At 43.3% G+C, this 24,049-nt stretch overlaps 1 protein-coding gene and 1 long non-coding RNA gene across 2 annotated transcripts; one reads left to right on the forward strand and one right to left on the reverse strand.

The window, feature by feature from the left end:
* Positions 1-33: 33 nt before the first annotated feature.
* On the reverse strand, positions 34-22,291 carry trub2 (TruB pseudouridine (psi) synthase family member 2). Its single transcript, XM_059994417.1, has 8 exons — positions 21,993-22,291; positions 11,128-11,259; positions 9,864-9,938; positions 7,937-7,998; positions 7,077-7,158; positions 4,103-4,175; positions 2,342-2,478; positions 34-459 (listed from the first exon to the last, which is right to left on the reverse strand). Exons 1-8 carry the CDS (start codon positions 22,177-22,179, stop codon positions 167-169), a joined length of 1,041 nt encoding a protein of 346 aa, XP_059850400.1. The 5' UTR covers positions 22,180-22,291; the 3' UTR covers positions 34-166.
* LOC132407637 (uncharacterized) lies at positions 11,238-23,839 on the forward strand. The gene is made up of 2 exons (XR_009516541.1): positions 11,238-11,379; positions 22,771-23,839. It is a non-coding gene; the product is annotated as an uncharacterized LOC132407637 (long non-coding RNA).
* Positions 23,840-24,049: the final 210 nt, after the last annotated feature.

Raw genomic sequence — 24,049 nt, forward strand, 5'->3', positions numbered from 1 at the left:
TGCAAATGAAAGGACTTTACTGGCATTGACTGCTGTCTGATGTAGATTTCCTTGTAGAAATACCACAAAAATATATTTCACTCTTGATCAGTAAACACAGATGGAGCAAATCAAAATCTTGTGACCACAGGTTTGTGCATAGTTCAGCCAATCAGTTCTTAGCCACTTAGGGCACTGGAAACCTCTGCAGTAATCCAGCGGGCATGTCTTCCTCAGAAATGTCACTATGTCTCCAGCTGTCCTTTAGGAGAGCAGCTTCCACTCTCGGCTGGTTGCGTTGGATTGCTATGGATATGCTCTGTAATTTCCAGTTCGTTCTGATTAATGCATCGTCCAGTGTGAAAATCCCATCACGTGTACGTCGCACGCTGGTGCAAACTGCTGAAGATTTCAGCTCCAAACCTATCTCGTGGACAATCTTACGCAGGTACTGCTGGGTCTCATGTACACATTGGACCTCTGAGGGGAAAGGCAAACATTCAAAGTGAGAAAGGTAAATACCTGATCAGGTGGGACTAGCCAAGTTAAACACTTATCAGTGAAGTGCCAATAACTGAATGACATTGGGGAAGAATAAGCTAACTGGGCCAATCACGCAAAAACAGTTACACGCAAATAATCATTTATAAATCATCAGGACAAGGCATCTGCTGGTTCCCAAACTCCTGTGGGTTTAATACAAATTTGTATTGTCTTAAAAAGGTGAATCACTAGATTCTGGAGGACTGGAAAATTGTAAATGTCACTCCATTCTTCAAGGGTGGGAGGCAGAAGTTAGGAAAGTATAGGCTAGTTAGCCAGACTTCAGTGGCTGGGAAGATGTTGGAATCAATTGTTAAGAATGAGATCTTGGGTACTTGGAGCTCTTGATAAAATAGGGCATAGTTAGCATGGTTTCCTTAAGGGAATATTTTGCCTGGCAAATCTGTTGGAATTATTTGAGGAAATAACAAGCAGGATAGACAAAGAATTGGTGGATGTTGTATTTGGATTTTCAAAGGCCTTTGATGAGGCACTGCACATAAAGCTGCTTAACAAGATGAGAGCACATGGTATTACATGAAAGATACTAGCACAGATAGAGGATTGGTTGATTGGCAGGAGGCAAAAATTGAGAATAAAGGGAGCCTTTTCTGGTCAGCTGCTGGCAACTAGTGGTGTTCCACAGTTGTTGGTGTTGAGACTGCTTTTTATGTTGTATGTCAATGATTTGGTGACAGAATTAATTGCTTTGTGGCCAAGTTTGCAGACGATATGAAGACAGATAAAAGGGCAGCTAGTGTTAAGGAAGCAGGGAGACTGCAGAAGGGCTTGGACAGATTGGGAGAATGGTCAAAGAAGTGGCTGATGGAATACTGTAATGGGAGGTGAATGGTCATGCATTTTGGTAGAAGGAACAAAAGCATAGACTATTTTCTAAATGGGCAGAAGTTTCAAAAATCCAAGGTGCAAAGGGACTTATGCAGGATGTCCTGAAATTAGCTTGCAGGCTGAGTCGGTGGTGAGGAAGGCAAGGGCAATGTTAACATTCATATCGAGAGTACTGGAATACAAAAGCAATGACGTAATGCTGTGGCCTCACTTGGAGGACTGAGCAGTTTGGGGTGTATTATCTTTGAAAGGATGTACTGATACTGAAGAGAGTTCAGAGGAGGTTCACATAAATGATTCTGGGAATGAAAGGGTTATTGTACGAGAAGCATTTGATGGTCTGGGGCCTATTCTCTCTGGAATTTAGAAGAATAAGAGAGGATCTCATTGAAACCTATTGAATATTGAAAGGCCTAGACAGAGTGAGTGGATGTGTAGAGGATGTTTCCTATAGTGGGGAAATTTAGGACCAGAGGGTACAGCCTCAGTTTAGAGGGACATCCATTTAGAACAGAAATGAGGAATTTCTTTACATTCTATGGAAATCATTTCCACAGTGGCTGTAGAGGCCAGGTAATTTAGTGTATTAAAAGCGAAGCTTGATAGGTTCTTGATTAATCAGGGCATGAAAGGTTACCGGGAGAATGGGGTTGAAAGGGAAAATGGATCAGTCATGATGAAATGGTGAAGCAGACTTGATGTGCCAAACAGCCTAATTCTGCTGCTATCCCTTATGGTCTTATGAATTAAAGGTGGGTCGGATGCCAAAATCCCAAGCATGCCAGTCTAACAGTTTTGCTGTACTATACTACAGGAGATCAGAGATTAGTATGCTAACAGCCACATTGACACTAAAATAATCTTGAGTGGTCAGCACCTTCACAACAGGATAAATCAAACTCTTAGCAACAAACAAAACTAAATTTACAGTGAGGAATGGATGTGAACCAACCATCTTCTATCAACATACCCAGAATGAAATTCGGAAGGCAGAACTCTATACATCGAATGCCAGTGATGATGGGAGGGGACTTGTTCATTGGACGTAACATCCCCTGGCATGCAAGCTCGTACGCTTCTTGGCTTTGCAAATCAATGCCAGAATACCTAGGGTAGGAGAGTTAAAGCATTTACAAAGCATCACACCCCCAAGCTCAGGACCCACAACATATGGACACTTATTTGTGCCCATTTATATTTGTTGACTGTGCACTATGGGCATATATTGCTGAGCTTGGACTGTGCTACATCAGCTCATTACATGCTTGGTCCACATGTGGACTAAAAAAAAGTCCAAATGGTAAACTTCCTGCAGGAGGAAAAGCTGAAACCCAGTAAACACAATGGGTAGTGGGATCTCTCTCTGCACTCTCTTAGATAAAAAAACAGATGATCGTGGTTGTTGGAGGCCAACTATCCCAGCTCCTGCATATTGCTTCAGGAGTTCCTTAGAGCAGTGTCCTAGTCCCAACCACATTTTGCTGCTTCACATTTCTTCCATCATAATGTCAAAGCAAGTCCATCCACAACTCCACACGACAGAAGGACCCAGATGACATTCTGTCTGGAAATGGAGTTTCCATTCTATCCAAGGGTTTCATAGCTCCCTTTAACTTTCAATGATGTTCCCATCTCCAAAATCCTCAACGTACTTCACAGTTGACAAGCCATATAAACACTGTGGCTGAAAGAGCAGATCTTTGAATGTGTATTCTACAGCGATCGATTTGTCTTTTAACACCCCAGGACATTTCCACCATCTACAAGGCATATGATGGAATATTCTCAATATGCCAAGAAGCAGTGCAGTGCCAACAACACTCAAGAGAATTGCCACCACCCAAGACAGAACAGGCTGTTCGACTGCGATTAAAATTTCTATTTTAAACAATTCCCCACCTCTCAATATCTGCAGTGTATACAAAATATATGGCAGAATTAATCAAGACTCCAAGTCACCAAACAAACTGACTTGGAAACTGGTCATTGTTCCTTCCCTGTCAATAGTTCACAATCTCTTTGTATCACTTCATGCCTTGGACTATAAGACAGTTGGCACAGGCATCCCTACTCTTGCTGAGTGATGCCCACTTCTCATGTTGCAATTAAGAGACCTGCTCTGCTCCCAATGGTAGGTGAGGGAACTTGGGTAATGAATAACATGATGAAGGTGGAGGTTAGCCACAATCCTTGCTCCAAATTAATGAACTTGGTAGTGAAAGTGTGGCCATTACTCCCTCCACTCTTGCTTCATTGGGACAGGGCTCAGTGATGTGGAAAGACTGATGTGTGTTTATTCTCTCTACAGAGAGAAGATTAGGTTGTGGTGTTTGAAATAAAACAGGAATTTCAGTAACAGAGGCAAATGGTATCACCAGTAGGAAATCAACAACCAGACAGGGATCTGGCAATTGGAACTAGGACCATGAGACCTTTCTGACACAGGTTGAGATACAGTTCCTTAAAGGGCAGTAGAAGTAAATCCATTAAGAATAAGATATAAATGTAAAAGAAATAAGACATTCTAACGCTAAGGTAAAAGGAAGGAATAAGTCTTAACAAAAATATAGTACCAGGATAACAGGCTGAATGGCCTCAATTACAAAATCTGATTCTAAAATATACTGCAATGGTCTGTTTCAGTTACAATTGTTCTCCTCCCTATCTCTGTACTCTAGGAGTCCACCATCACCAAGCTTGCAAAAAAGTACCTCCTTGCCCAGAAACCTACATTATCAGTGCTTTCTGGTGACTGCCCTGGATCACAGCGATGATGCGCTCCAAACTGTCCCGAGTGATGTGATCTGCAACAATATATCACGGTGTCAGTAAAGGCCTTGCCAGCACCCACTTCAATAACGCTAGTGCACTGGGCTCATGCAGTGTTACAGCAGAGCACTGAAGGATCTGGACCCCCACTGAGTCCCCTTCAGACACTGAAGAACAGGCAGCAAGCACTAAGTACATCAGGCTGAATAGAATCAAACATAAATCGAGAGACAGAATCCCAATTTGAATAAGAAGGCAGGTAGGAAGGTATGCTCAACGTTTTTCAGCACAGAGGTAACAGGCAGAAAAGTGACAAGCCAGAATAATCATGGGGCAATGTTTCTGAAGAGGGTGTAGCTTAATAGACAAAAGAGGGGGGTGCTGTGAGGAAGGGTCAGCTGTGGCCAGAGGGCAAGAGGATGCTCTAAATCTGTTCTCATTATCTAATACTTGTCCCTATACCTCCTCCATCACCACCATTCAGGGAACATAACAGCTCTTCCAGGTCAGACAAGAGTCGCATACACCTCCTCCAACCATGGTAGCCACAGCTATAGTGGGATGCTATTGGTGTATCGGAGTTCAGAGTTCAATTCCAGTGCCATCTGTAAGAGTACATCCCCCAAGAGGATCATAACCTTGTGGTTTGAAGGCTTGTGTGCCTCAATGACCCGGAGAGCTATGCAGGCTCTTGGTAGGGTTGCCGATGCCAAACAGGTCAAAGGCTAGAGATTAGTGGTCCTCCAGGTCTGGGGGTTCAGCTCAGGGCTAACAACCCTGACTGGCAAAATAAAGCTGTCACAGAAGCAGCAATGAAAGATCCTTCTATATCTGATTGCAACTGTATTCCTGAGACTCCTCCTGGACTTGCATGACTGACAGAAGTGAAAACTGAGCTACTAACACGATAAAGGAAGCCAGAACACCACCAGAGAAGGAAGACCTTCATTGCTGCTCCAAACATCAGCAGTGTAATGGGCAGTAGAGAGACCATAACCACATGCGTTCCTCAGGGTGCTCTGGTTTCCTCCCACAATCCAAAGACATACCCATTAGTAGGTTAATTGGTCATTGTAAATTATCCTGTGATTGGGTTACAGTTAGATAGATGGGTGGTGGTACGGCTCATTGGGCTGGAAGATGTTGTTCTGCACTAAATCTCTAAATGAAAATAAAAGAACCTCATCTGCTCCTGGTATTCCTCTGCATCGGTGAGGCCAAGCACAGACAGGTTCCACACTCTGACCACCATGGCAATCATGCCATTTCAGTTCCCCTTCCAAATCACATTCTAACCTGTTCATCCTCAGACTCTTACACTGCCAGGGGAAAGCCCAACATCTATTGGCTGTAGAGAAGGCTAACCACGTGGACAGTCATTGTCGACCATCCACCTGGGGAGTTTACAACCCAATGGAATGAACATTGGAATTTTCTAATTTCATGTAATATTTCTGTACTGGGTTGCACCAAATTCTGATTCAACTCCAATTCTCCCATTTTTGTCCCCATTTACATAGCCTCTCTTCAGCTTCACGCTACTCATTTTGTCCACCCCGGTTCCATCCACCTGCTAACCACACACCACTCACCAATTTGTCTCTGCCTCATTGGCCCTGGTTCTACCTGTTGTTCACCTCTCCCCGAATGGTTCCCATTATCACCTTCCTATCAGACTACAGCGCTGGTAGCCTTTGCATTCCCACATCACCCTCAAGCCTCCGTCTCCACTTTGACTCTCTCCAGCTGGTTCCATCTGCCTCTTTTTGTGGCTGCCCCAGTCATCACCACCTACCTCTATCTTCCAACTCCACCCCTCCCCCTCCATTTGGCTTCAGATGCCCGTCATACCTCACCCTTTCTCAGTCCATATCACATATGACCCGTCTTCCCCCTCCTCTTTGTACTGACCATCTCTCTCACTCTGGTGGAGTCTCAACCCAAAAAGTTAACAATCCCTCTCCCCACCCCCACAGATGCTGTTTGTCATTGCTGACTACCTCCAGCAGATTGTTTGCTCCCCTTTATTTAAAATTGTGGCATCTGATAATGATCTCCGTCCATCATGGGTTGATGTGGGATAGAAGACTGACCTGACTGGCAGGAGGCTAAGAGTGGGAATAAAGGGAGCCTTTTCGGGTTGGCTGCTGGTGACTAGTGGTGTTCTACATTGTTTGGTGTTAGGACCGCTTCTTTACTCTAAAGGTTAACTTGCAGGCAGTGTCAGCAGAAAGGAAGGCAATTGTAATGTTAGCGTTCATTTCACGAAGACTAGAATATGAAAGCAAGGATGTAATGCTGAGGCTTTATAAGGCATTGGTCAGACTTCACGGAGTACTGTGAGCAATTTTGGGCCCCTTATCTAAGAAAGCATGTGCTGGCATTGGAGAGGGTCCAGTTAAGTTTCACGAGAATCTCAGGAATGAATGGGTTAATGCATGAGGAGTGTTTAATGGCTCTGGGCCTGTACTCATTGAAATTTAAAATGATGGGGGATCTCATTGAAACCTATCGAATAGTGAAATGCCCAGATAGAGTGGACATGGAGGACATTTCCTTTAGTGGGAGGTAGTCTAGGACCGGAGGGCACTGCCTTAGAATACAAGGATGCCTCTTTTGAACAGAGATGAAGAGGAACTTCTTTAGCCAGAGAGTGGTAAATCTATGGAATTCATTGACACAGACTGCTGTGGAGGCCAAGTCAGTGGGTATATTTAAGGCAGAATATTGGTAGGTCTTGATGAGTAAGGAGTCAAGGGTTATGGGGAGAAGGCAGGAAAATGGTTTTGAGAAAGATAATAAATCAGCCATGATGGAATAGCGGAGCAGACTAGATGGGCCAAAATGGCCTGATTCTGTCATGTTTTATGGTCTATCACCCATCACCTTGCTGATGAGTTGTTCTGTGTGAGATCTGTCCTGCAGAATACACCCACCATAAGTTGTTTTCTCAATCAGTCGGCCCGTCTCTGTAAAATCCTCTGTTGCCATGCCAAAGCTGCCTTTTACAGTGTATTCCTGGGAAGCCAGAGCACAAGACATTCACACAATTATGAGTGCCAAAGGAGCAGAAGCTTTGGTAATAAGCCTGCATTGAGATAAATAAGGTTATTGTGTTCTTGGACGAGTGCACAGAAGGAATCAATCAACGTTTACTGCTCCTGTTCTTGGTCCAGTGAACTTGGACTAGTTCAGACTGGACATACTTTCACAGCTAAATCCCATCCTCCCCTCTTACTTAAAATCCACACTCTAAGGTGCCTTTCCAGTACTTTGAACCACAACACCTGTAGCTTTGCATTTCTTGGTCCCTCGGTTACATTTATGTAATACAGAAGACACCAATTGCAAAGCAAGCTCAGAGTATACCAGTCATTGCGCAGGTGGGGAATACAAACTCGGACACTGGGAAAATTCCAGTACTTTCATTCACTCAGAACCACTGGCTTAACACTCCAATCAAATATAGCGATCTGCTCCTTCTCCGCAGCAGTGCAGCATCCCGCCAGTACCACAATACCTGCAGTGTGGTGCTGCCCCAGTACCAGCTCTTAGGCACTAAATACCATCTCCTCAGTGAGGGGTAGCTGCTCTGCCTTCCCACAAACAACAGGTAATTCTGATACCATTCAGACCATCTTGTACCTAATGTACCCCCATGTAAATACGGACCAATACTGATCTCAACACACTGACATGTAAACACAGTAAAACATTTATTCTAACTGAAGCACTTCAGGTAGCTTTTGTCAAGGATCACGACTGGCATGTTTGTTCAGCTCCCCTGCAGCCTTACCTTGGTCAGATGACAATCGTGGAGGTAAGATAATTGCTTGTTGCCACTGCCGACTGCAAGCACTGCAAAGACACAATGGTGTATAATTTATCAGAACCTTGGCCTCCACACTGGGGACAATACCTCAATTGCACCAGGGCAATAAGCTGTGTGATACGAAATGGTTGTCTTCTTGGAGATATACTGGAACCTAAAAGGTAAAACACTGGGAGAATACTCCTCATCCGACTTTAACTGATGTGCAACTTCCACAGTGTATAGGCTGGGGAGGCAACTGCTCATCTTCATCACCCTTACTAAATACTCTAATCTCCGATGCCCATCAGAACACTGTTTTTGCTCCCACTCTTCTTTCCTGTTGCTTGTGAAGGTAACGAGCACTTCTTTCTTTGAGAAGTTTTCACCAATCATTCAGAAACCTAAAGCAGGAAATCCCAGAAAAACTCAGCAGGTGAGGTGGCCTCTGTGAAGAAAGAATTAGCATTTCCAATCCACCACCCCCAAAACATTAACTCTGTGTAGATGCTGCCTGCTTGTAAAGTGTTGGGAGAATTCAGCCTGTGCTGACTTCAATTCCACTCCAATCCAATCAGTTTATTCAGAGTCAAAGAGCACTGAAGCACAAAATCAGGCCCTTTGGCCCACCTAGTCCATGCCCAACTATTCTGCCTAATGTCACTGACCGGCACATGGACCATACCCCTCTTATCCATGTACTTATCCAAATTCATCTTAGATGTTGAAATTGAACCCACATCACTTCCACGATAGCTTGTTCCACAATCTCACCACCCTCTGAGAGAAGAATTTTCCCCTCATACTCCTTTTAAATATTTCACCCATGACCTCACGTCCTAGTCTCACCCAACCTCAGCAGGAAAAGCCTGCTTGCATTTATCCTGCCTATACCATTCATAATTTTCATAAATCTGAAGATCTCCCCTCATTCTCCTGTGCTCAAAGGAATAAAGCCCTAACCCATTCAACCCTTCCCTACAACTCAGGTCCTCGAGGAGAGAATAAAAAAGGGAAAAATCTGAGGGTTTGGAAAAGCACTTCATGACTTCCCAATCTCGTCCCAAAAGCCTGTAATAGATCAAGGAGCTAGTAGGGGCTAATACTCCATCAGATTGCATGCCTCAAAGGTCTTTGTTTCTGTGCATTGAAAGGCAGCCTGAGCACACTGCTGTTAGTATGTAAAAGGTTGGAGGGGCTGAATGGCCTCCAGAAAGACAGGGTGGGCAAAGGCAAGCAGGTAAGAACATACACATTGGAACTGTATGGACAGTGTCTGCCTGTTGCCAGAACTAGCTGTGCAGTCTTTTCCCGAGGAGCTGGATCCTAGTTGTTGGAACAACACACACAAAATGCTGGTGGAACACAGCAGGCCAGGCAGCATCTATAGGGAAAAGCGCTGTCGACGTTTCGGGCCGAGACCCTTCGTCAGGACTAACTAACTAGCTGAAAGGAGTCCAGTTGTTGGACTCCGCTAACTCTAATTTGATTAATTCTGAGCCCCACTTTCCATATTGTCAGGATGATAACTAGGCCAAGTACCTCAGTGTTATTTCACAGCTGACAGACTCTGAAAGCTGAAAAGACAACAGTTTCTGAAAACAAACAAACTGTGAACAGTGAAAAGCCTGGACATTCAAAGAAACCCGACTGAGCACTGGCGGGTATTTGCAACACTTCACATTGGGCAAAATATTAGTATGCAAAAAGGAACAGTAAAATACATGATTAGTACTGAGAGTGCATTCCACTAGACATGAATTGATATGACAGCCAAAATTTTTCAGGGTTAATATTTGCAATATTCAATCAGGTTATTTCACAGCTAAGATGCAGATGTGATTGAGTAATCAAACACACCGAGTTTAAACATACCAAAACAGAACAGAAACAAAATCAACAGCATACTCACCAAAGACCCCAGATGAGCGGTAGTCCAAACGATCACCAGCTCCCACTTTCAAACGAGAAAACTTAGGACCTCTAACTGTGACAAAGAGAAATAACAAAATTACACAAAGCCAAAATCCAGTGAAAAACACTCCAATACCGCAGACACCCACACACAGTGTTAAACACTACAATACTGCAGACACACAACACCCAGAGATAAACATTCCAATACTGCAGACACCCCACACCCAAGCATTAAACACAATAATGCAGATAACCCTCACACAGTGATAAATACTCCAATACCACAAACATACAACACCCAGAGATAAACACACCAATACAGCAGACACCCACACACAGTGTTAAACACAATACCGCAGACACACAACATCCAGTGATAAACACAATACTGCAGATACCCAAACCAAGCATTAAACGAGCCTATACTGCAATAGATTTCGAAGCTCACATCTATTATCAAAGCATGTGTACGAAATGCAACCTTGAGATTTGTCTCCTTACAGGCAGCCACAAAACAGATCAAGTAGAACCCACTAAAAAAAGACCAAATATCCAATGTGCAGTAAAAAAAATTGTTCACACAATAAAAGTAAGTAAATAATATTCAGAACTGAATTTCACGGAAGTGAGCCCACGGACATGAAGCCAGGCATCACAGCAACCAATTCAGGAGCTCATTAGTTGCAGCCACAGATTCAGTTTAATGCAGAGATGAGTAAATCTCACCAAGCAGCAAGCTGAACATCAGCCCATTGCTCTCCTTTGCCCTGAAACCCTGCCCTTTTCAATCTCACCCAGTGCTTAAATTGGCTAACCCCGGGTCATTCCAAGGCCCCGCCGCCGCAATTCAGCCTCTACCTGACTTTTCCAATGTGGCCTGGCACTTAAACCGGCCCAACCTCAGGTCACTCCTCACTCTCAGACCCGTGCCCTGCCACCTCAAATCTGCTCCAGAAATGGGCAGACATTGTTCATTCTCTGGTCCCCATAGCCTCGAATCGGCCCATATCCCCACAACCACCCTGCACCTTCAAGGCTTCAAACGGCAAAAATGCCAGGTTGTACAGGCAGTTCAAAAGCTCAGCTCCAAGAAGAAGTTACAGGCTACTGATTGCATTTCCAAGAAAAAGTGTGATTAATGCAGTAATTTATAGTTTTGTCTGCCACCAGAAAGTCATTGTTGTGCTTCACCAGCCCCATTTTAAACCTCTCAACATCAGTGTTAATCCTTCACTACTGTCAATCTTTGTGCCCTTTACCTCGTGGATGATTGGCCAGGACTGGCAGCTGTGTCACGGTCAGGTTGGTTTCAGTGCCATTAACACCCTGGGTAACAGTCGGTAGAAAGCGGATTTGGTATTCGGGACGAGGACATTCCGCAGAATTAAGATCTGTTAATGAAATGAAATGATCAGAGTTGTCATCAGTTCCCACCGGCCACACCAGCAGCTCCCCATATTCACAGGAGTTATAGGACTGTGGGCAGTGACAGGGCTTCGTGATGAAAATGGGTGAGTGTTCTGCTCTTTTGCACATGAAGGTAAGCTTGCTATGGACCTTCTTCACTACCTATCTACCCATAGTTCTGCTTTCAGGAAACTGGACAAGGTCTCTCTGATCATCGACGTTCTTTGCCTTACTCAAGTCCATAGATATATCTACCATCCTGCCTTTATCAATTGTAATTACCTCAATTTCCCTCACATTTAATTGTCTCCTCAATTGCAGACTATCCCTGATAAGATCCTGCCTTTCCAAAGGTACATGAACCCTGTCCTTATTTCTCCAATAATTTCCCTACCAATAATGTAAGGCTCAATGGCCCAATGTTACTTGGTTTATTCTTGCTGCCCTTCTTAAATGAAGGAACAACATTCACAATCAAAACGTCTATCAGGGCCCCAGCCATCTCCTCCCTTGCATCCCATATTATCCTGGTATAGGTCTCATTTGACTCTGGGGATTTATCAGCCCTTATGTGTTCCATATCTACCACCTCCCCTACTCAATACCACCGTGCTGTAGACCATCAATGTACTGCTTCCACGTCCTTTCCTTGCAGAATACAGATTAAGGACCCTACCCACGTTCCCTGGCTCAACACATATATTACCCCTTTGGTCGCTAAGGGGAGTTTTTCTCCTTTGTTACCCTCTTACTTCCAATATACTTAGAGAACCTCCTGGGATTCTTCTTAATCCTACTTGCAAGGGGTATCATGCCCATTTTAGTCCTTTTAAATTCTTTCTTAAGCTTTTGCTTACACCTTCTCTATTCGTTAAGGAACACATTTGATTGTAGTTACCTCCACCTGACACATGCTGCCCTTTTTACAGATCAACACTGCAATATTCTTCAATATCCAAGGTTCCTTTCTTTTTCTTTTCTTTACAATATTTTTATTCAGAAGAAAAAACAAGATTTACAGAGTGCAACGCATAGATACATCTCAACATAAATTGTGTACATTCATATATTGTAATAAAATTGATCAAAATGTTATAGCATATCACATAAAGGTATACCACTCTGTAATCAGAAATTTAAAGATAGGTCATACATCATAAAAGAAATTTTTTATAGAAAAAAGTCAACCCCCTACCAACTACCAAAGAAAAAAGCTGATGGATGATAATAGATAATTAGAAAAAAAACATATTCGCTTAAGAAGATAGAAATATACATAAAAGCCTGTGCACTGTTAGACTTTATAAATTGGAAAAGTAATTTAGGAAAGGTCCCCAGATATCATAAAAAGATTGTTTCGAATTTAAGACTGAGCAGCGGATCTTTTCTAAATTTCAGTAAGACATAATATCACGTAGCCACTGAAGATGTGTAGAAGGGGTAGACTCCTTCCATTTAAGCAAGATTGCTCTCCTTGCTAAAAGAGAGGTAAAAACTAAAACCTGTAGGTTAGGAGTATTTAAAGTTACATCTTCATTTGCAATAATACCAAACAAGGCAGTAAGGGGATTTGGGTCAAATTGGACCCTAAAAAGTTGTGAGAAGGTATGTAATACTTCCCACCAAAACTTTTCAATTTTAGGGCAAAACCAAAACATATGAATTAAGGAGGTATCAGCAGAGTTGCATTTATTACAAAGTGGAGAAACATTTGGATAAAAACTGGACAGCTTCTGTTTAGAAATGTAAGCTCTATGAACCACTTTAAATTGCAGAAGAGAATGATGGGCACAGAAAGATGATTTATTAACCAGTTTAAAAATTATATTCCATCTTTCATCAGAAATCTAACAAATTAGGTCATCCTCCCAAGCTTTTTTTATTTTATCTAAAAAGTCTTGTCTAGAATCAATCAACAAGTTATAGATACCGGTAATAGAACCATTAACAAAAGGTTTTAAATTTAAAAGATCATCCAATAAATTTTTATTCGGACCTACAGGAAAAGTAGTTAATTGGGAACGTAAGAAATCTCTAATTTGAAGGTATCTGTAAAAATGTGATTTTGGGAGTGCAAACTTAGTTGACAATTGGTCAAAAGAAGCAAGAGATCCTGAGATAAACAGGTCCCAAAAACACTTAATACCTAGTTCATCCCAATCCTTAAAGACTTTGTCAGTCATGGAAGGGATTAAAAAAAATTAAGGAGAATGGGAGATGATAATGAAAAATTCACTAAACCAAAAAATTTTCTAAATTGAGACCAGATCCTTAAACTTTGCTTAACAATTATGTTATCTGTTGTTTTATTTGCTGAAAAAGAAGAGTATGATCCAAGAAGAAAGACAATAGAGGAATTTTTTTTACAGAATTAACTTCTAAGGAGACCCATAATGGGCAATCTTTACGATAAATATAATAGGACCTAAAAGTAATATTCCTTATATTGGCAGCCCAATAGTAAAACCTAAAATTGGGTAAGGCTAGTCCACCCATCTCTTTATTTCTTTGTAGGTAAACTTTACTTAAACGAGCTTGTTTATTATTCCAGATATAAGATGTAAAAATTGAATCTAAAGAATCAAAGTAGGTCTTAGGAATAAAAATAGGTAAAGCCTGAAAAAGATATAAAAATTTAGGAAGAATCTTCATTTTAATCGAATTAATTCGGCCAATTAGGGATAAAGAAAGAGGAGACCATTTAGAAAGCGTCTTTTTCACATAATTCATTAAGGGGTTTAAGTTTTCTTTAAATAAATTCTTGAAGTTTTTAGTAATTGTTACACCTAGATATGTAAATTGACTTGTAACAACTTGGAATGGAAATTTGGCATTTGATGACATTAGGTCATTTAAAGGAAATAGCTCACTTTTATGTAAGTTCAGCTTATATCCTGAAAAAAAACTAAACTGGGAAATTAAAGTAAGAACCGAAGGTAAAGTTTCAGTGTTAGAGATAAAAAGTAAAATATCATCAGCGTATAACAAAATTTTATGAGTCATACCTTCCCTTAGTATACCAGAAATGTCCTTAGATTCTCGAAATGCTATAGCTAAGGGTTCTATAGCTAAAGCAAAAAGTAAAGGACTAAGAAGGCAACTCAAAGTTCCTTAATCTTCCCATCTTTGTCTTTCACCCTCACTGGAACATACTAGCATGAACTCTTACGATCTCTCTTTTAAAAGACTTCAACTTGTCAGACCACAAGCATCATCTCTTAATCTACTTCCGCCAGGTCTCTCTTATGTTTCCAATTTAGGTGTAACCTGTCTTCTGCACAGATCCCACTTGGACCAGAAGCCTTCCCAGTAATCTAACTACCTAAATCTTCATCCCCTTCTCCAATGCTTTAACTACGAGTTCATCTGACCTGTCCTCCTCCTTCTGTTCTTACTAGCATGTGGCATCTACTAGAGGCCCTGCCTTTTAACCTTCTGCAAAACTCCCTAAACACTAAGCAGGACATCTCACTTTCCACCTACAGGAACTATATAAATGTGTACAACGGCCTCTGGCTGTTCTTCCTCCCCCTAGAGAATGTTCTGTACCCAAACTAAGACATCCCTCCCCTCTAATCAGAACACAAGTAAAAATAATTACATAGGGAATACAGCATAGATATAGGCCATCCAGTCCATGGTAGGACTTACACTGCACTTGGGCCTCTTCCTATCTATCCTTATCTTCACCTTCACCTGCCTGACCACCCTCCCCTCAATCCCAGTTCCAACTCTGGTTCCGACAGCCCTAGACACCTCCAGACCACAGATCCAACCGCTGCCAACTCCAGCTCCAACAACCCGAGCACCTACCGACCGTGAATTATGTGGCCTCCAGCTCAGCTGCCACCACATCCAGGCTGAGAACATCCTCGCTGCTACTGGGCCTCTGGCACCTCTTCCCCACCATCACTCTGCAATCCAGGAACTCTCAGGTCCTCCATCTTCCTCTCAGTTTTCTGATCACACCAACCCTCCCCCCCCCCCCCTTTGATCGCAGCTCTAATCCCCGCTACTCCTTCACCATTTTTTCCAACCTTCCCCTCTCGGAGGTGGAACATTTTGTCCTCACCAAGTCTGACCTTCATCCCCATTCACCTGCCACAACGCCTGTGTCTCTGAGCCTACTTCTTTGGCAAATATTCCTCTCTCTGCACTGATGACCCCTTCTCCTGCCTCCACCCCTCCTGCTGTTCTTTGTTTTGTATATTTTTATTTCTAATTGTCGACAAGACATCAACTGGCTCAACTTCAGCACTCCTCTCTCCTCCCCAAACCTCTCCCCACTCTCGATGTATCACCCTTCACCCTCTCCACACCAACCCAACCTTACCACCAAACTACAGACAAAAGGGGTGCTGTTGTAGTGTGGTGGATTGACCTCTAACTTGCTGAGGTCAGGCTGCAATTCACAGGCAGCTTCTCTTACTTATCCCTTGAAAAAGACCCTGCTATAGACCACCAGAAAATTGCCACCAACCCCATCACCAATCTCACCAACTCTGGAGATCTCCCATCCACTGCCACTAAACTCATTCTTCCCTTACTCCACACTGCTCACTTCTATTCCTACCCAAGATCCAAAAACCTGACTATCCAAATAGGCCCATTATCTCTGCCTCCTCCTGCCCCACTGAACTCATACTGAACGCATACTTTGACTCCATTCTTGGTTCAGTCCCTTTTCACTATATCTGCAACATTTCACATGCTCTTGATCTCAACAGCTTTCAATTCCCTGACTGCCTCACATTCACCATGGATATCCAGTCCATATGCACTTCTAACCCTCATCAAGGCCCTAAAGCTCTCTGCTTCTTTTTCAAAAGACCTCAACCACTCTCCCTCCACCATCACGCTTCTCCCTCTACTAGAAATGGTCCTCACCCTCAACAGCTCCTCCCACTTTCTTCAAACTCAACAGGTAACCAAGGGCCTCAGCTATGCTTGCTTTCTCACTGACTGCATAAAACAATCCATGTTCCAAACCTTCCCTGGTAATGCTCCCTAACTCTTCCTCCACTGCATTGTTGCTGCTTCATGAACCCATGCTGAGCTCATCAATTCCATCAACTTTGCAACCAACTTCCACCCTGCCTTTAAATTTACTTGGTTCACTTCTGATACCTCTCTCCCCTTTCTCGATTTTTCTATCTCCATCTCTGGAGACAAACTGTCTACCGACATCTCTTATACTCCCACGGCAATCTTGACTATAATCTCTCCACCCTGTCTTTTGTAAAAACTATATTCCCTTTTCTCAGTTCCCAGGATGAGGATTTCCCTTTCAGGACATCAGAGATGCCCCCTTCCTTCAAAGGATGGGGTTTCCCTTCTCCACCATTGTTTCTGCTCTCACCTGTATCACCTCCATTTCCCAGACATCCCTGCTCACCCCATCTTCCTTAACAGGGACAGAGTTCCTCTTGTCCTCACCTGCTACCCTCATGAGCCTCCACATCCAACATTTCATTTTACGCAACTTTCACCATCTTCAACAGGATGAAGGTGAGCAGGGAACATCTTTCCCTGCTCACCTCCCTCCACTTCTCTGTTTTACGCAGGGATGCTTCCTACTAATTATCCTCCTGGCACATAACCCCGCAAGAGACAGAAATGCTGCAGTTGCCCATTCACCTCCATTCAGGGCCGCAAACTGTCCATCCAGGTGAGGCAACACTTTACCTGCAAATCTGTTGGGATCGTCTATTGTATCTGGTGCTCCCGATGCAGCCTTTTCTACATTGGTGAGACCCAACATAAATTGGGGCCCGTTTTGTCAAGCACCTCCGCTCCAACTGCCAAAAGCAGAATTTCCTGGCTGCCAACCATTTTAAATCCTATCCCTATTCCCATTCCGATGTTGGTCCATGCAACAATGAGGCAACTCTCAGGGTGGAGGAACAACAACTCGTACTCCTTCTAGGTAGCCTCCAACCCGATGGCATGAACTTCGATTTCTCTTTCTAGTAATTTTCCCCTCCCCTTTCACTCTTCTTCTATTCCCCACTTTGTCTCTTGCTCTCAAAGCCTATCACCTTCTCTGGTGCCTCTCCTTCTCCCATGGTTGACTGTACTCAGACTCCCCCCTCCCTTCCAGTCCTGAAGAAGGGCCTCGGCCTGAACTGTTTATTCATTTCCACAGATGCTGCCTGACCTACTGAATTACTCCAGCATTTTCTGTGTAGCGCTCCTCTAAAATGCCTCTATACAATAGACACCTGAATGTGCAGGAAATGGAAGGACATGGACGTTGTGTAGGCTGAAGGGATTAGTGGGACATTTGATTACTAATTTAGTTCAGTACAACATTGTGGGCCAAAGGGCCTGTTCCTGTGCTGTACTGTTCCATATTGCAGAGTTCTCACTGGAACTCTGCTGAAGTGATATCTGCATTCCCTCTGTTGGATTTCCAGGAACTTCTGTACCAGCCACCTCTGCTCCTCCTCACATCTGGGAACCTCTCTCCTTATCAATAAACTTCTTCATTTCAAGGAACTCTACTAGATCACCACTCAGAATTTTTTTTTTAAAAAGAGACCCAGCCTATGTGCTTACTCTTCACAGATCCAGTGTCATCCTTGTAAATCATCGTTCCCTGCAGTCTATCTATACCTTTCTTAGAATCACAGAAACATTCAACATAGAAACATGTCCTTGTGGTCACCTTATCCGAGCAGATCATGACATCTTCCATTTGCCTGCATTAGCCCCACCTCGCTCCATGTCTTTCCAATGTACCCATCCAAATGCCATTTATATATTGTATCTGTCACCACCACCTGTTCTTCCAGATATTCCTCACCATTTGTGGAAAAACTTCACCCTCAGGTCTCTACCAAGACTCTTGTAATATTAAGACAAGTTACTGCTTGTTGTGGACCCAAAATTCAATATGTGACTTTTCAATTCTATCACTCTGGAAATAAATCCTGGGATTTGTATAACCAGTGTGGATATTACACATTTTCAGAGAATATTTGAGAACATTGTTGAGTGATCACCTCAATCAGCCTGGCAATCACTTGCTCTGATTTCAAAGCTTCGTGTCAGGACTGCAAACAATGCGGCACCAGAACACAAGAAGCAGCAGGAGGTCACACAGCATCTCAATTCTGTTCCATCATTGAGTAAGATCACAGCTGATCCAATCCTGACACCACCACCACTTTCCAAAGTCCCTTGAAAGCTCCGCAGTTTAGATGGCCATCAGTCTCAGCCATGCCTGTATTCGCAGACATCTAACATCTCGGAGGATCTCACCTGGACCCTACACTTAAATGCAATTATGAAAATGGCACACCAGCTGGTCTACTTCACTAACAGTTTGAGTAGGTTTGGTAGGTCACCAAAGACACTTGCAGATTTCTACAGATGTACTACAGAGAGTACTCTAACTGGTTACATCACCACCCAGTATGAAGCCTCCAATGCACAAAAGCCTGCGGAGGGTTGCAAACTCAGCCAGCTCCATCATGGGCACTACCCTCTCTGCCTCTGAGGACAGCTTTGAGACTGGGTGTCTCAAGAAGGCGGTGTCCATCACCAAAGACCCTCATCGTCTGGGATATGCTTTCTCCTCGTTACTACCTTCAGGGAAGAGGTACCCACACTCAATGATTCAGCTTCCCCTCTGGCATCAGATTTCTGTATCATCCACGAACACTACTTCACTGTTCCTTTTTTTGCACCATTTATTTTGTAATCTGTAGTAATCTTATCTTTACGATGTACTGCTGCTGCAAAACAACAAATTCCACGTAATACAAGGCCACGATAATAAACCAGATTTTGAAACTGATTCATTAGTTCCACCTCGCAGAACTCAAAGATCGTGACCCTCAGAAGGTATTTCTCCTCATCTCAGTCTTACATGGACAGCCCCTTATTCTGAAACTAGATACCCCTCTCAGCATGTTCTCTGTATCCCCACCACCCAGAATCTTGTACGTGTCAATAAGATCACCTTATTCTTCTAAATCCACTGAGAATTTACCTAACCCATTCAAACCTAGCTCAGAAGATAATCCCTTCTCTCTTGATAGTCAAACCCTTCATCCCAGGAATCAACTGTTGCTGCAATGTCTTCAACACAAATGTTTACTTTCTTAAATACAGAGACAAAACTACACAGTACTCTAGGTACAGGCTCTCCAGGGCCCTGTAAAGTTCAACAAATCTTCCCTACTTATATTTTCCTTATCCCTTGCAAATAACCATTAGTTTTCCTATTTACCTGCTAGCTAACCTTTTATGCTTTATGTAGTGGGATACCCAGATCCCTTTTTACTACAACATTTTAAAACCTTGGTCTGTTTAAATAGTAATTTGTATTTCTGTTTGATCTTCCGAAATAAATCACCTCAAATTTCCTCACATTATATTCCATCTGCCAACTGCCTGCCCACTTTTCACATCCCTTTACCTCCTCCTTGCAACTTACTGACCCACTTATAGTTGTATCATCAGCAAATTTGCCTACTGAGTCCCTTCACCAAGGTTATTAATACAGACCGTAATAGTTGAGATGCCAGTACTGATGCCTGTAACACCTCACTGGTTACTGACTGCCAATTCAAAAATGCCCTATTTTTCCTAACTCAGCCACTCCCCTATCCATGTCAATATATTATCCCCAACCCTGAATTTATCATGTGACACCTCAGTGAATTGATACAGTACAGAAAAAGGAACTTTGCTAGACTGTGCTAAATTTACTCTGCCTAATCCCATCAGCCTGCACCTGGAAACAGCCCTCCAATTCATGTACTTACTCAAATATCTCTTAAAAGTGTAATCAAACCCGTTTCCATCACTTCTACTTGCAACTCATTTGACGCTCTCACCAGCTTCTGAGTGAAGTAGTTCCCCCTCAGGTTCCTCTTAATATTTCACCTTTCACCCTTAACCCATGACCTCGAGTTCCAGTCTCACCCAACCTCAGGGGAAAATGCCTGCTTGCCTTTACCCTATCATAATTTTGTATACCTTTATCAAAACTCCTCCCATTCTCGTACGCTGTAAGGAATAAAGCCCTAATCTATTCGTTCTTTCTCTAAAACTCAGGTCCTCAAGTTCCAGCATCACCTTTTGTACATTTTCACTAAACTCATATTGACACCTTTTCTGTAGGTAGGGACACACAATATTTCAAATTTCACCTCGCCAGAGTCTTATACAACTTCAACACAACATCCCAACTCTTGTCCTCAATACTTACTCAGCTTAAAGAACAAAAACTAAATTGAGAAAACAGGCTGGATTCCCTTCATTTGGGACATTGTAACATTTAATTGGGACAGGAAACTTCGGCGGAACAGTTCCTAACCTATCTAAACCAGCAGAAAATTCAAATATCCAAGGTGCAAAGAGACCTGGGAGTTCACGTACAGGACTCCCTAAAGGTTAACTCGCAGGTTGATTCGGTGATGACAAATGTGATGTTAGCATTCTTCCCAAGAGGACTAGAACATAACAGTAAGGATGTTATGTTGAGGCTTTATAAGGTACAGACGAGGCCTCACTTGGAGTACTTTGAACAGTTTTAGGCCCTCCATCTAAGAAACGGTATGTTGACATACCATTTGAGGGTTCATGTTGCGAGTTCAAAGATTCACAAAAAATGATTCCAGGATTGAAAGGCTTGTCATACAAAGAACATTTGATGTCTCTGAGCCTCTACTCACTGGAATTCAGAAGAATGAGGGGTGACTCGATGGGCCAAATAGCCTAATTCTGCTCCTCTATCTATGGTCAAAATCGCCCTCATCCTTTGTGGAAGAACTCAGCAGGTCAGGAGGCATTCAACATTTTGGGCCAAAAAACTTCTGAACCATCGACTGTCTATTTATCTCCATAGATGCTGCCTGACCTGCTGAGTTCCTCCAGCATTTTGTGTGTCGATTTATACCCATCACACACCTATTTCCTGACCAGTGCCTCAATATACTTTGTCAACCAGCATTCCCTAAATCACGACAGCCTTGCTCTAACGACACTCTAACAGGATCAGGCTGTACAAGAACTCTGTATTTCACTTTCAAAAGCCTCCTATCATTTATCATCTCATCTACAAAGAGGACTCTGCCGAGGTTCTGTAGGCGGCATCACTTTTATGAAAGTAGCAGAACTCTGTGAGAGACCAGCTTGCCATTATAGTCAGAATCAAGTTTATTATCATGGGTATACGCCATAAAATTTGGTGTTTTACGGCAGTACAGTGTAAGACAAAGAAAATACTGTCGGTTACAAAAAAATAAATTAGTGGAAAAGAGGAATAATGAAGTACAGTAGTGTTAATGAGTTCATGGACCGTTCAGAAATGTGAAAGCAAAGGGGAAGATACTGTTCCTAAAACGGTGAGTGTGCGTCTTCGCGGTCCTGTACCTCCTCCCTGGTGGTAGAGATGAGAAGAGAGTCCGCAGTGATGAATGCTGCCTTCTCCAGGACTGCTTCTTAAAGAAGTCCTGACTGGTGAGGGAGGGTTGTGCCCATAATATGGAGCTGGCTGAATCTACAAATTGTGTGTGTGTGTGTATAGGGGTGCTAGTATCAGGGGGTCAAAAACTGACGGTAAAATGCCAAAGGACACAAGCTAGGGGCATGGGATGTGTTCTGTATCGGCCTTACTAACAGTGAATGGATGCTCGGACTCGCCAGTGTCGGTTTAATAGGTGGGCAATCAACGGCTCAGTGTCTGAAGACCGGGGATCCTCACCTTTCAACAAGTTAGCCTCGACGGTGTCCCGGACTCGCTTCCAGTGGACACCAGGGGGCTTGTAGAGGGCGAAAAGGCCATTCAGCGCCCGCACGGCCCTCATCCCCTCCCGACAGAGCCGCCCGTTCCTCGCCCGCCACCTTCTTCGCAGCTCCTTTCCGCCGGGAGTCCCGGCCCCATCAGCCATTGGTCGGCGGGACACGGTCTCTTGCTGATTGGATAGCTCTCCCTGTCAGTCAGCATAATTGCTTGGCCTCCGGCGGCAGCGGCCTCTGCAGGTTGGGTGTACCACGCCGGCGGCCAATGTGGGTGAGCGACGGAATTTTCCTTGAGCGCCGCTCGCGTTAGCAGATGCTGAAACGCGCAGACACAGCGATGTTCGTCAGAAGTTCTGTTCAAATCATGCGCTAACCCAATATGAGGCAGTATTAGTTTTCATTCCGAGAGAAATTAATTGGAAAACAATTTGGGAATAGGAAACAACGTAATAAACAAACGGAAGAAGAGAAAATGTTTTGTTGACTGACATTTGTCGAGTTGGTTCACACACTTACAGCCTAAAAAGGGAGTTCTTATCCAATTTCCTCCTGATGGCTTCAGAATTCACGGATTTTCTGAAAATTACAACTAATGCACCTGCTGTTTTGGTAGCCAGTTCCTCAGGTGAACGCCATCAAGCCAGGAGATTTACCGTTTGTCATACCAGTTTTACCAAATACTAATTCTCTAGTAATTGTGAATTTGTGAATTTATTTAGTTCTTTACTGATATTTTTCAGATTCGGATCATGGATGTGCATCATATCTTATCCCATGAAGATATGCAAAATATTTATTCATCCTCTGTCACTTCTTTGTTCCCCACATCCATTTCTCCAGCCTTGTTCTCCAGGGGTTGATGAACATAGCTGCTTCCAAACCTAGCAGCTTGCTCTCAAGCATATCACAATATTTCACCATACTACTTTCTAAGAGATCTTTTACCCCGGAGTCATTTATCAAATCTAAACACAAGTGATTCTGTAGATGCTGGAAATTCAGCAGGTCAGGCAGCATCTATGGATGGGAATAAACAGCCTCCTCTTCCTCCACCAGCAGTCTGCTGCGGTCAGCCTCAGCATCCACCATAGATAGTCATAGAAAAGTACAGCACAGAAACCCACCTTGTCCATGCTGAACCATTTAAACTGCCTACTCCCACTGACCTGCACTGGGACCATAGTCCTCCATACCCCTACCATCCTTGTACCTATTCAAGCATCTCAAACATTGAAATTGAGCTTGCAAGCACCACTTTGGCTGGCAGCTCATTCCACACTCTCACAACCCTCATGAGTGAAGAAGTTTCACCTCATGTTCCCCTTAAACGTTTCACCTTTTATCCTTAACCCATGACTTCTAGTCCCACCCAGCCTCAATGGAAAACGCCTGCTTGCATTGACCCTATGTATAGCCCTCTTAATTTTGTATACCTGTATTAGATCTCCTCTCAGTCTTCCATGTTCCAAGGAATAAAGTCCTAATCTATTCAATCTTTCCTTATTACAGTACTCAGGTGCTCCAGACCCAGCAACATCCTTGTAAATTTTCTCTGTACTCTGCCAACCTTATTTACATCTTTCCTGTAGGGAGGTGACCAAAACTGCACACAATACTCTGAATATTTCTCTTTCTTCGTTAATCTTACAAAAATTCCTCCTCCTCTTCCCAACAGCAAGAATAGCTGGAAAGTGAATTCATTTCTCATTTTCTCTCTCAAGCCAACTCTCATAACTCTCAGCTCTGCAGGAGATGGTTCACACTCAGTGTAGTCAGTGTCTCTCAGCTCCACCCCCTTCCACACAGCCCTGCAGGAGATGGTTCACACTCAGTGTAGTCAGTGTCTCTCAGCTCCACACTCTCCCACACAGCCCTACAGGAGATGGTTCACACTCAGTGTAGTCAGTGTCTCTCAGCTCCACACTCTCCCACACAGCCCTACAGGAGATGGTTCACACTCAGTGTAGTCAGTGTCTCTCAGCTCCACACTCTCCCACACAGCCCTACAGGAGATGGTTC

The sequence above is a fragment of the Hypanus sabinus genome, chromosome 18 (genome assembly GCF_030144855.1).
Source record: "Hypanus sabinus isolate sHypSab1 chromosome 18, sHypSab1.hap1, whole genome shotgun sequence".
Classification (NCBI taxonomy): domain Eukaryota; kingdom Metazoa; phylum Chordata; class Chondrichthyes; order Myliobatiformes; family Dasyatidae; genus Hypanus; species Hypanus sabinus.